The sequence below is a fragment of the Lolium rigidum genome, chromosome 4 (assembly GCF_022539505.1).
Source record: "Lolium rigidum isolate FL_2022 chromosome 4, APGP_CSIRO_Lrig_0.1, whole genome shotgun sequence".
In the NCBI taxonomy this organism is placed as follows: domain Eukaryota; kingdom Viridiplantae; phylum Streptophyta; class Magnoliopsida; order Poales; family Poaceae; genus Lolium; species Lolium rigidum.
In genome coordinates this window covers 83203986-83215951 of record NC_061511.1, presented here as the reverse complement: position 1 = coordinate 83215951, position 11966 = coordinate 83203986, and the positions used below count along the sequence as shown (strand labels likewise).

The 11966-nt window shown below is 44.1% G+C and overlaps 2 protein-coding genes across 2 annotated transcripts; one reads left to right on the top strand and one right to left on the bottom strand.

Moving 5' to 3' along the window:
- The first annotated feature begins 1703 nt into the window (after positions 1 to 1703).
- On the top strand, positions 1704 to 5599 carry LOC124649166 (thioredoxin-like 2, chloroplastic). The gene is made up of 4 exons (XM_047188833.1): positions 1704 to 1875; positions 2499 to 2687; positions 4720 to 4884; positions 5197 to 5599. The coding sequence occupies exons 1-4, from the start codon at positions 1711 to 1713 to the stop codon at positions 5326 to 5328; spliced, it is 651 nt and encodes a 216-aa protein (XP_047044789.1). The 5' UTR covers positions 1704 to 1710; the 3' UTR covers positions 5329 to 5599.
- A 2990-nt stretch (positions 5600 to 8589) lies between these two features.
- LOC124706402 (polygalacturonase-like) lies at positions 8590 to 10408 on the bottom strand. The gene is made up of 6 exons (XM_047238066.1): positions 10211 to 10408; positions 9973 to 10104; positions 9711 to 9881; positions 9508 to 9528; positions 8902 to 9417; positions 8590 to 8823 (listed from the first exon to the last, which is right to left on the bottom strand). The coding sequence occupies exons 1-6, from the start codon at positions 10406 to 10408 to the stop codon at positions 8590 to 8592; spliced, it is 1272 nt and encodes a 423-aa protein (XP_047094022.1).
- Between the last annotated feature and the right edge of the window lie 1558 nt (positions 10409 to 11966).

Below are 11966 nucleotides of genomic sequence, written 5' to 3'. Positions count from 1 at the left end.
TTAGCAGCAAATGTATCAACGCTTGAGAGGCGGCAGGGGATCGAAAGAAAAGGCAAGTGACCAAATTTGAGGTGCCAAAAAAACTCAAGAAAAAGAATATTTTGCTCAGAGAGGATATGAATGCTGGGTAATCAATGAAAACAGGTGTCAACGTTTCCATGCAAGGATCAAAAGAAAAGAATAGCCAAATGGGGTGTCAAAAAAATCAGAATGAAAGAATTTTGGTTCATGCAGGATGACATGAATTTAAGGATCTGATTGAATGCCCGCCGACCTGAGTGAACAGACACATCGAAAAAAAAAAAAAAACAATGCCCAAAATCGTCGCGCCGTGGTTGTCGGCCATGGTACACCAGCAACCACGGCGCGACTTCAACTTCGTCGGCCATGGGAACTTTTCTTGTAGTGTGTGTTGATGATGTGCAAACATCACATAATATTGTTGTGCAGCCCAAGTATGCTCAAGCCCGGTACAAGGACATGGCCGGCTCTAAGAACAAGGAATTTCAATTTCAACATTGCTTTTCCATTCTTCAACATCTTCCTAAGTGGAAGTTGAGGGACAACAAACCCAAGTGCAAGAAGGAAGCACTGCTCACCATGGATGATGAAGTAGAGGAATTGAGTGCGAGAAACGCCGGCAAGCCCGAGAGCAACAAGAAAGCCAAGGAGAGGGTCAAGGTAGAAGGCGAAGCAGCTAGCTTCCGGGAGAAGTTGGATCAACTCATGAAGTCCAAGGAGGCATTGACGATAAAGACATTGGAGACCAAGCTCCTCATCACCGAGAAGAAGAAGGAGGTGAAGCTTTCCAAGGTGGAAGCAAGGCGGGAAGATGCCAAGTTGAAGGCCGAGCTTGACTTGAGGATGATCGCACTCAAAGAAGACAAGGCCATGAAGGAGCTCTTGGCTGAGGAGTGGGATATCATGATGATGCGCACCGACGGTATGGACGAGGATCAGCTGGCGTGGTGGAAGGAGACCAAGGCGGACATCATGATGAGGAAGAAGGCTGCGCGTGAAGCTTGTGCTGCAAGTGCTCAAGGTGAGTCTCCGGCGAGTGGTGGCGCCGCTGGCGATGGACTCATTGATGGTTGATCACATTTGGGAACTTCCGTGGCTTGAACATTGGCTATGATCGCGTTGTGATGTTAAAAACTATGAATTATGCCTCACGTATTTTGGATGTGCTATGTTTGATCTAAAATTATTGTGCAAATTGTTGTCTAAAACTCTCTGTTTTGAGGGGTCGAAAACTCGTCCAAGCTAGCAGAACCCGTATCCCCACCCCGTAAAACAGAATATACCGGGCTGTTAGATATGCTCTCACACTACCATGGCATGTAACATGCTATATTTCGAGCCAGGCCATTCCAAATTCGAAATTTCGAGTGGAACAAGCTATGACTATGAGTAGGCACGGTCCGAGCCTCTGGCCCCACTTACCAGCCACAGTGCGCCTAGACCCATTTTCCGTTGGGTTCCCAAATCTCCCCATCCACGCGAAAGAGCCATCCGCCACCGTCTCCACCACACACGGCCACAATCTCTGACTGACCCTCCCTCACCGCAACCAACAGCGGAGAGCCGACGAGTACTCGCCCACCTGCACAGCCGCGGCCTCGCGTGCTTCCGGCCCCAGCGCCGAATACATCGGTCGTGCGGTGGCGGTGCTCGCCGGAGTTGTTCACTCCGTCCCGCGGCGCGGAGCACATGGCCGAGGCCGTGCTCCACCACCTCCCCCGCCGATTCCGCGCCTCCACCTCCGCCTCCTCGTCCCCCTCGTCCCACTGTGTCCTCTCGCCCGACTCGCGTGCTGACCTGCGGCGGACGCGCTCGGCAGTTGCCGCTCCGCTTGGGCGGCCTTGCCGGCTCAAGGTGCGTGCGAGCAGCTCTCGTTTCCTGTGGCTTCTGCCGACAGGATTTTCTTTCCTTAACCGTGTTCGCGCTGTTGCGGCGGGGGAAGTGCGAGGCTCATTGTAGGGTTTTGTGGGGTTGGGATGGCGTGGCAGGCAGAAGCCGTCTGATCGCTAATTTTGATTTCCGTTCTGAATTACATAATAACAAGAGTGTCCTGGTCAATTCGTGATGTTCGAGCATTTCATTTACACTGTACCTGATTTCTTGGTTGGGGTGATACGAAATACTCACTCCGTTTACAAATATAAGATGTTTTAGCTTTTAGTAGATTCATCTATTTTTGTATGTATCTGGTATACTTTTGTATGTGCATCTAGTTCATTTTAAGGTGTCTAAAACATCTTATATTTGTGAAGAGGGGGTACATGTTGAAAAAATACGCCCGCATCACTCCACTGGAACTGTATATTCCGAGATTGGAAGTTGTTAATGTATGAAAATTCAATACTGTATCAATTCATCCTTGGTTGAAATTCTTGGGGATGCGCTAGACTTCTTGATTTAAAATGCTCGGGCCATGGACAGGGCTTCTGCTTGCTGAGAGTCTTTGATGGTTATGAACTTCTATTTTCTCATGCCAGGCACATGCGGCAATTCGTTCAGAGACTGGCGAGCAACCAAAATGGTGGGAAAAGAATGCCGGTGCAAATATGATTGACATACACTCCACACAGGAGTTCTTGGACGCACTAAGGGATGCAGGTGACAAGCTTGTCATTGTCGAGTTTTATGGAACTTGGTGTGGTTCTTGCAGGGCACTCTTCCCAAGGGTAATTACCATTAATCCTTACTGATATGTGTATAGCTATGTGCCATTTAATTCTCTTATGCCCTGAATACCGTTTCTTGCAAATTTGTTTCTCACATGTGTGGTTATGACTTTAAACAATAATAATGCTGATAGATGACATTTGGAAGGTCTGTTGCTTGTGTAGTAGTGTGGTTTCTTGCTCTCAAATTAGTAAATTACTCAATGACCTTGTATAGGAAGTTGGAAAGAGTGAAACATTTTCCTTCCATCTATGATGTGTAGATCTGTATTGACCAAGTTATCCTCATTTCAAACTAAGGCCTGCGTAGAACTAAGGATTTTTTTTCCTTCCCTAATACTTATCTTTCCTTTCCCTTGGACGTTATAATTAAATGCTAAACACGCATACTACTCAAGACATCAGCACTATGGGTACCATGGTTGTAACTCTCATATCCTATTTTTTACATAACCCTAATACCCGTACAGGATGTACCATGGTCTCCTGGTGAGACCAAGATTAGAATGGAATTCTCCAAAGTCCAAATGATACTACCGTTCTTTTTTCAACTAATTGGCAAGAGGAAAAGTTATTTGTCCAAGGTTTAGCAATCCATCATGGTGATGAGATCTTAATAGGTTTCTGATGAGTTGTCAGATCTTACTGTTCTACTATGATTTTAAGAGAAATTACCGATTGGTCGCCAAATAGTTGAATACCATATTGCATTGAAGATGATCAGAGGATATGGACATGTAGTGATGAGTTAATGCTAATTTCGTTTTGCTGAACTTCATCTGGGTCAAGTTGACTACCTGGTCTTTCCTGATAGTGTTCCTGCCCCATCCTCCCAGAGATTCTGCCAAGTGTCATGTTTAATTTATTGGAGTCCTTTGCCATTTGGGCAGACATCTCGTCAGTTCTTCCCACCATTCTACTATCCTGCAGGTTTCACGGACACATCTGTTTTGAGAAGTTTCGTGGAACCACCAAACAAGCACTGAAACTCCTTATCCCAAACCCGAAACAAGAAATCACAATCAAGCGATGTGTACAAAAACGTTTCTGCATTCTGGTTGCGATAGAGAAGGCCCACTTAGTGAGAATCTATGTACTTAGCATTTGGCAACCATTTCACGAGTGAGCTAGTTTAAGGGCTTGATTAACATCTAGCTGGTGGAAAGCATTACCAGTTAGTTAACAAATCACAAGAAAAGGAGAAACCAAGGGCCTCTTTGGCTTAAAGGTAGCTGCACCACTGCTTATAACCCCCAATTTTGATGCCTCTGGAGTCTGGAGATGCCCATTTTTTCCCAACTTGTCTGTTATTTAGTATGCAAGCTTATGGCCCAGTGGAGCCTGCAAGGACTGGATTGGGGAGCCTACAGAATTTACGAGCATAAGCTATTACCTGTAAACTGTACAACCAGTCAGTCTTGCCATCTCATTGCCGCTCTTTCCTCAGTCCCACAATTAGGCCCCTTACATAGTTGTATTATGATCAAGTGTTCATCTATTGGGCGTAAATCAATCATCACCGTTGGCTGTAAGCACTTGGCTCAAGGGTTTGCTTTTGGGCATGATGTTAGTGTTACAGGTCTTGCTTAGTGCTTGAGTGGCTCAGCTGCATAGCTCAGTACTATGATTGAGGTTACCATTGCTAAAACAAAAGGCAGCTTGTAGGCAACCTACCTTGCTCAGGCCATGTGACCAGTGGTGACCTCATCTCGTGACCATAGGAGCTCGTAGTGCTAACTCTTTATTTGTTGTGCAACTTAGCATCTACTTCCTCTGTTCACTAATATAAGACGTTTTGGCAGCCTAAATTAGCCTGCCAAAACGTCTTATATTAGTGAACAGAGTAGCTTCTTATAAACTCCATAATGAGGTGCATGATGATTTCTCTCCTAGCTTCATTTATAACCTTGTCCTAATTGTTTTCCTGAAAACATAGTTTATCATTACCATCTGTTCTCCCCTACCATCCTATGTTCAGAGGACTTCATAAAATACTGTTGTAGAACTAATGCCACCTTAAATCTCAATGCAGCTCTGCAGGACAGCTAAGGATAATCCTAACATTGTGTTCCTAAAAGTAAATTTCGATGAAAACAAACCTATGTGTAAACGACTGAATGTGAAGGTCCTCCCTTTCTTCCATTTTTATCGTGGATCTGATGGGCAACTGGAGGCGTTCTCATGTTCCTTAGCCAAGGTAAGCATGCATCACCAAATTTGTAGGTTAACTTTGGCTTCACCTTGTACAGTGGGTAATATTTGATCATAAGTCATGATGTATCAGATTGTTGGAAACTTCTGTCTCCAGATGCGTAAGCCTGTCTTAGAGTCTTCTTTTGCAAATGTGGCAGTTCATCATTTTGTTGTTCAGTGACGTGTTTTATTGTGAAAATATGGGTTCATAATGTAATATTGGGACCTTAGGTAGGTAGGCGCTGAAAAATCTAAATTTTCTGTAAATTTCCGTCTGAGTTCAACAGTTTTATAAAATTTGGGCTCTGCTTTACAGTTTCAGAAGCTGAAGGATGCCATTGCCGTTCACAACACCGATCGTTGTAGCATCGGTCCAGCTGTTGGAGTTGGGAATGTGCTTGATAGCTCAAGCCCGCAGGAGAAACCTGCAGAAGCTAGTACTAGCTAGCCCCTGGTAGAAACCATCCATTCATATGTCTGCTTTTTTTTTTTTTTGACCCACTGTAATCACCTCAGGAGAATCTCCAGTTTTCCTGAATGGAGGAGGTCAATTACACATGCGAGGTTGTGAGGATTACTGTTTTACTTTTAAGGAAGGAAATGTGTATTGTAGCATGTCAACTGTTCCTTGCTGTACATCATTTTAGGGGGAGAATCCATGAAAAGTAGAACACCACCCTGGGACTGTTTCTAAAATCAATCCCAACCATTTGGTCCAATTGGTCTTGTGATCTTACGCACATCGTTCGGTTGGCCGACGGCAAATGAACAAGCCTGAACTAGGCAACGAATTTTGCTCTGATTTCCTTAAATCTTGGCGGTCTCTTTCAGCCATTCTAGTCATCATCTCCAACGCACTATCTGTAAATTGTATACACTTCACTAATATTGCACTCTTCTGATAATACAGTCTGATAAATGGTCATCTCCAGTCGCGACCCCCAAAACTTCTTCGAGCGCCGGACATTTAACTGACCCAGTTGTCAAATAGCGCCGGACATTTAACTGACCCAGTTGTCAAATACCCTTTTCGCCTGGCGTGGCCTAATACAGTGTCCGACGCCTCGAGGCCGTCCCCGCTTCATAGGGGACGCTTCGTGCGCGCCGGACAGAGCGAGAAGCGAGGCGGAAACTGGCGGGCCCGGCACGTCATTGAGACACGAATGACACGCAACCTACGCCTACCTCGCGACGAAAGCTAATGGAGCGCAGTGACGGTGCATTTTCCACAGAGGCGCAACGACATGTCTCGTCGCGCCTAGCTCTCCGTGCCGGCGTTAATGCGTGCCACCACTCCCTCGCCTCCCTCCAGCATATAAAAAGGGGGTGCTTGCGCATCGCCCCTCACACAAACCCTAGCGTCGCAATCCCCAAACCTAGCCGCCACCATCTTAGAAGTCGAGGGTCATTCCATGGCTGGTAGAGGTCGAGGTCGCAACCGTGCTGGAGCAGCAACACCTGCACGGTTGCCGTCGCCAGCGGCATCGTCGTCTTCCGAGGGGGAGTGGGAGTTCGAGTTCATAGTCGTCCTCAATGGCGACCCACTCAGGATCCAGAGGTTGCCGGACAAGTTCGCCGAGTTCGTCGTCGGCAACGAGCCGGCCGCGCTGTCGTTGTGGGAGGCTAGATGCGGCTTTTGCCGGTAGCAGGTGGACGTGCTCTTCAACGAGCGCGGCAAGATGTACCTCCACACTGGCTGGGACAAGTTCGCGCGCTCCCACGACCTCCAAGCCGGATGCGTGCTCACATTCTGCTACCAAGGCGGCGATGAGATGAGCGTGAAGTTGTTCGACGACACGTCCTGCCGCCGGCACTACCAAAACGATGACGAAGAGGACGATGATTGAACATGGCGAGTGTTCTTTCTTTGCAACGAAGATGGCCGCCGGCCAATTGAAGCCACTAGTGTAGGTTTCTGGATGGTCTTCCTGCGCATCGAAGAACAACAACCGGGCACTCTCAGAGCCAGCTGGATTTTCTAATTTGGGTGACTAAGAGTGTTCTTTTCTTGACAGCAAAGAACGCGAAACCTACGTACCTACACTAGTTAGTTAGGTTTCCTCATTTTGCAATATTTTAACCATTTTCAAACTATGTATTAGTTTGCGTAATGTTCCTTCTCTCTATTTAAATAAAAATACAACAAACTAGAAAAAAATAGTTATTCTAATGTAAAAACAAGTTTGGGGGGATATGTTTGGGGCGCTGCTGGGGAGAGACGCGCTCCAAACGCGACATGAAATGGAGGCGTCCCCAGACGTTTAATCCGACACCGTTTGGGGAACACGACTGAAGATGCTCTTAAGGCTGCATTTGTCATGGATTATGACAACTGACACGCCCACACAGCGAGCTTGCGACGCAGCTGGCTGGCTTGCAGGACTTCTCTTTCTCCCTTCCTGGTTGGCTCACCTGTTGTTGCAATAGAGTGATCAAGATGTTGGGATGGTCTAGGATTATGTCCGAGACAAGGGGGCTCGGGCAAACTCGTGCCAAATATTTGGCTAAACCAAGAAATAATTAGGCACAAATCGATTAGCATCAAGTATCTTATTCAAACATGCAAGCTGTTTTGGAATATCTTTTATGTTCTGAACATAATTTTCCTATAATATTGGGATAGTCAAGTATACCTGAACTAATCGCGATCACAAGCTGGTACCTCTGGTGAGAGCGACGGCAAGCTACTCATGATGAAAAGGTGTCGCTGCTCATTCTCCTAAATCGAAGTTGCGAAGAGATTGTTGGACAAAGCCCCTGCAAATAAAGAGGTATGTTTATGTCAATAAAAGAACATGTGCCTACAATGTACCGTTGAAGATCTGTTTCTCCCATGTTTAAATGTAAAAAGATGGCTACATTAGTTTACAACTCTGAAATATAGTTTGACTTCCTTCTGAATTGACTGCTGTCAACACGATGCTCTTGAGTTCTTGACCAGAGCAAAGACAAACACCAAAAAGGCCAGTGAGTGTTTTGTTTGTCTAAAATCATTTTCCTGCAAGCTGTTATCATTCATGGTGAAATACTATTCATCTGCATGCACCTTTTGCATTCTTTCCTCTATAAAGGCCAATATTTTCATATCTGTAGGCTTATGTCACCAAATGCTACAACCATACAGGTTTCACTTTTACCTGATTTCTGCTTTAATGTGATAATATGCACATGATTGATTCTTGTTTAAATCTAGAAAAGTTGTGCACTTTTAGTTTGTAACCATGGAGTGGTACGAAACACAGCTCTCGGTACGATCGAATCTAGGACTTTCTAGCTGGTAACACTGTAGACATTTGATGATTTATAATTTTTTCAGCAGATGCTATTTTCCAACAGAGGTACTTACGATATTCTGAAAATAATCAACCTGAAAAGGTACATTAGTGCTATTAAGTATTAATCTGAAATTATTTTAGTCACTGACAGTTCTCGTGGATGACTATAAATATTCCATGCAAAATAATTTGGAGCAATCCATCTTACAATTAATTGGAAATACTCATCATAAGCCCCAGCTATTGTGCCAATGGTAGCATGTAGACTTGACTTGGAAAATACAAAGAAGCAAGCGTATCAAAAGATACTCTTTGCTTATCGCCATACTACTAGGTATCCTTCTCTGTTCACCTTTGTACTGTTCATACATCTTTGTATGATCTATAGACCTTCTACATATATAGCACTTTGCACTTCCATTAAAACATTTTCATCAATTCTTGAGAATACATGGTTGTGGCATAACTGTTCCCAGTGTCCTGTATTTTGCATTCTGACAGGTGCTCTTTGCGTTGCCATTGCCTCGTTTTAGAGTAAGCTTGACGTTGTGCAAGGCGATGCCATGGCAAGGTACAGTTCTACTACAACTCAGCTTGATAGCGTCTCTTGAGGCACTTGTACCCCTGATGTTCTTAAACAGAACGTTGCTCACTTCCACTGCCGATTTCTGTGAAAACTACACTAGGTTATATGTATGCAAAATTAAACAAATGAATAATACTAACTTGGTCATCGAGATTTATACCTGTTTATTACACGGTGTAGTCGAGTCGCAGTAGTTTTGGTCAATAATGATTGGGTTCCATACATTATCCATGATTATGTTCTCGAACACGATATTCTTTGCATAACCCCGCCCGCCCTGCCATGTCTTGATACGAGCTCCATTTGTCGTGCCATGTAGTCGCACCCCATTGATGGTGATATTTGTAACCTGAGCTTCAGAGTTTTGATCACCTAAACTCCCAATGCTGATCCCATGCCCTGGTCCACACACGATGTTCTTAACATGTAGATTCTTAGTTCCATCCTCGATTGACATGCAGTCATCCCCAGTCTTGATTGCACAGTTGTACACTTTCACATCCTTACTATGTGCAATATGGATGCCGTCGGTGTTGGGGCTAGTGCCGGGTGCTGTGATTAATAGGCGGGACACCCTTACATTGGTGCAACGCTCTACTGACATGTGGATTTGTTGGCTGTTCAACAGTTTTAAGTTATCCACTTTTAGATTTGTGCAAGAGTAGAACGTCAAAGCCTGGATATTGGAAGGAAACATAGTTAAATTATAATGAAGAAAACAAGGCTACTCCACTGGAATGCGCAAGATATTAGAAAAGGAACCTACCGTTGGAGCTGGCCTGCAAGGCTGAAAAGGAAAATAAAAATGAAAATTCATATCAGAAAGCTTTCAGGAAAAACTCTGTTTTCGAAACTAAGCGCTAATGAATGCTGCGATAATTAACCTTTGAAGTCAAAAGTGAAACATTAATTTTTCCCCATGCTTGATGCATTTTATTACTGCACAATTTAGTAGTTGAATATACTTACGAGCTTTGAGTTTACTTTGCAGGAACTTTGCCACCAAATCTTGCCATTTCCATCAATAGTCCCACCACCAGTGACAGTAAGATCTCTCACATTTATGAACAAAACCCAGTGCCTAATGGTATCCTCGATCCAATATGATCTCTTTGGAGGAGCCACCAAAGTACCCTGTATCTGGAATTTGGGATAAATTGAGGTCTTTGTTTTCAAAATTTCTTATGAAAGAAAGGAAAATATGCATGTTCTGTTTGTTCATCTATCTCACCATAAACTTGATACTGGATTTGCATGGGCCGGAAAAGGTTACATGTTTCGTTAGAAATTTCTTTCCCTTGGGGATGAGCACAATGCCAGGAAGAGAAGAGGAGCAAGCTGCAGACCACGCCTTTGACAATGCCTATAAGAAGAGGATGCACACCCACACCCATGGTAAGCATTCCATATCCATTTGCACTAAATTAAATTATGCTCTATATTTTGAGGCCGTGTTGCATTATACATACCTTTGTGTCGTCATGGAGTCCATCCCCATAAGCTCCATACCTCAGCACATTGACGACCTTAGTGGACTGTAGAGACCTACCTCTATGATCAGCCCCATTTTTAGAAGGGATCACTGTCATGTCTCCCTTCGCAAGAACACAACACAAGAACAATGGCACTAGAAGGGATACAGAGAAAAGAAGAGCATGAGAAGCCATTTGCTCCAGAACAAGAATGCCTTCTTAGTATGTGCTCTTGGATGCAGTGATTGATGGGATCAAGCATTCGATCATGAGGATTATTTATAGGTGGTAAGTTCGGTTGGATATCTTGGATCATGTTCTCCGCGCAGGTTGCTTCTGGTTGGTTATCTTTAGTTGGCATAGATAATTGGGGCCTAGCAGTACAAGATTCTATTGGCATGGGAATCAACATAAATGTGCTTGAAACCGTGTGTTGGCCATTGCTTCCAGCTAGCTCGGTTTGGCCTTTGAGATTATGTCAATACTAAGATTCTAACAGAAAAATTAAAGGACACCTGGAGCACTCACTGCAAGGACAAATCATCTGAAAACTACATGCATTTCTTCGGTGCTGCACTCTTCTGACCCACTATCCTTGCATGGATGTTTAAACCCTTACAGATGCCCAACCCACAGGCTTGTGGAAGTGGTGATTCAGTGTGCACCTCATCGGTGCTAATGACAAGTCATTAAGGAAAGAAAGCATGTGAATGCCTACCTTTTCAGGTAGGTATCTGAATGTTACTGAGCAGAGCTTTCAGTTATAGGATCTTAGCTGAGGAAGGAAAGGCATGTGGCTCGATCCATGGTTACCGATTTGGAGATTTCTTGCACAAAGGATTTTAACAAGGTCATTTTCTTGCAGGCCTGAAGTTGCGGAGTAAGGAGGTGAACAACCTCTTTTGAGGCTTCCAAGTATTCGCAAGCTACAGATAATACTTTGGTTGCTACCCACAAAAGATCCACCTTTGACCGGTTAGATTTGCTCTAATCTGCCACTGGATATTGAAAGCCTGACAGAATGTGCCACAGACCTACAGATGTAATCCAATTATTCCGTGAAAGTGATAAACCATTGTGACCACAGCAAACCGAAGCATGCAAATAATAGGTTGTAATGAAATATGTTGGTCATTGAGTTCTGAATTGGCCAAGAAAATGCTTGCGGCATCTCATCTTTGTTCTGAATACAAATAATAGTAATTACAGCACCTAAATCTCTGTTCTGTCTCCAGAAGATATTATTTGATGGTTACTCCGAGTAGTTTGTGTTTTTTTTCGTTGGTTGATTTTTGTATCAATCCTGGCTGATGCTTGAGTTGTAAAACTTGTACTAAACCTGGATTTTTAATAAATGGCCGTGTGATCATCATGATGCAGAAGCCGGGGTGATACTCCCCATTTGGAAAAAAAAGAAGACATTATTTGATTTTCAGGTACAAAAAATATAGAAGAAACAATACTCGTTCTTTTAGGAGATCTTCGGAAAATGGTTGTGTGCATCAAGGGTTATCTTCTTTGGAAAAAGAAAAAAACCTTCAGAGTGACATTTATGGATTTCTTTAATTTCGTGTTGTTGCATATGCCTGCCATGGCCAGTTGTGACGCTCACTGAAAGTAAGCTTCACATCTTATAACAATATGTCGTGGCACAAGATAGTGTCACCGCAATCTAACTTGCTACAGTTGCTTCTTTGGTGGCACTCGTACCTCGTATATTCTTGAACCAAACGGTGCCGAACTCCACCGCCGA

Bases quoted from the DNA above. Each gene is read 5' to 3' on its own strand.
- LOC124649166 (XM_047188833.1), top strand. From the start codon at position 1,711: ATGGCCGAGGCCGTGCTCCACCACCTCCCCCGCCGATTCCGCGCCTCC. The intron at 2,688-4,719 runs GTAATTACCATT...ATCTCAATGCAG, and splicing joins GCAGGGCACTCTTCCCAAGG to CTCTGCAGGACAGCTAAGGA. The intron at 4,885-5,196 runs GTAAGCATGCAT...TCTGCTTTACAG, and splicing joins TCTCATGTTCCTTAGCCAAG to TTTCAGAAGCTGAAGGATGC.
- LOC124706402 (XM_047238066.1), bottom strand. From the start codon at position 10,408: ATGGCTTCTCATGCTCTTCTTTTCTCTGTATCCCTTCTAGTGCCATTG. The intron at 10,105-10,210 runs GTATGTATAATG...CTCTTCTTATAG, and splicing joins GACTCCATGACGACACAAAG to GCATTGTCAAAGGCGTGGTC. The intron at 8,824-8,901 runs GTATAAATCTCG...TAGTTTTCACAG, and splicing joins CTACACCGTGTAATAAACAG to AAATCGGCAGTGGAAGTGAG.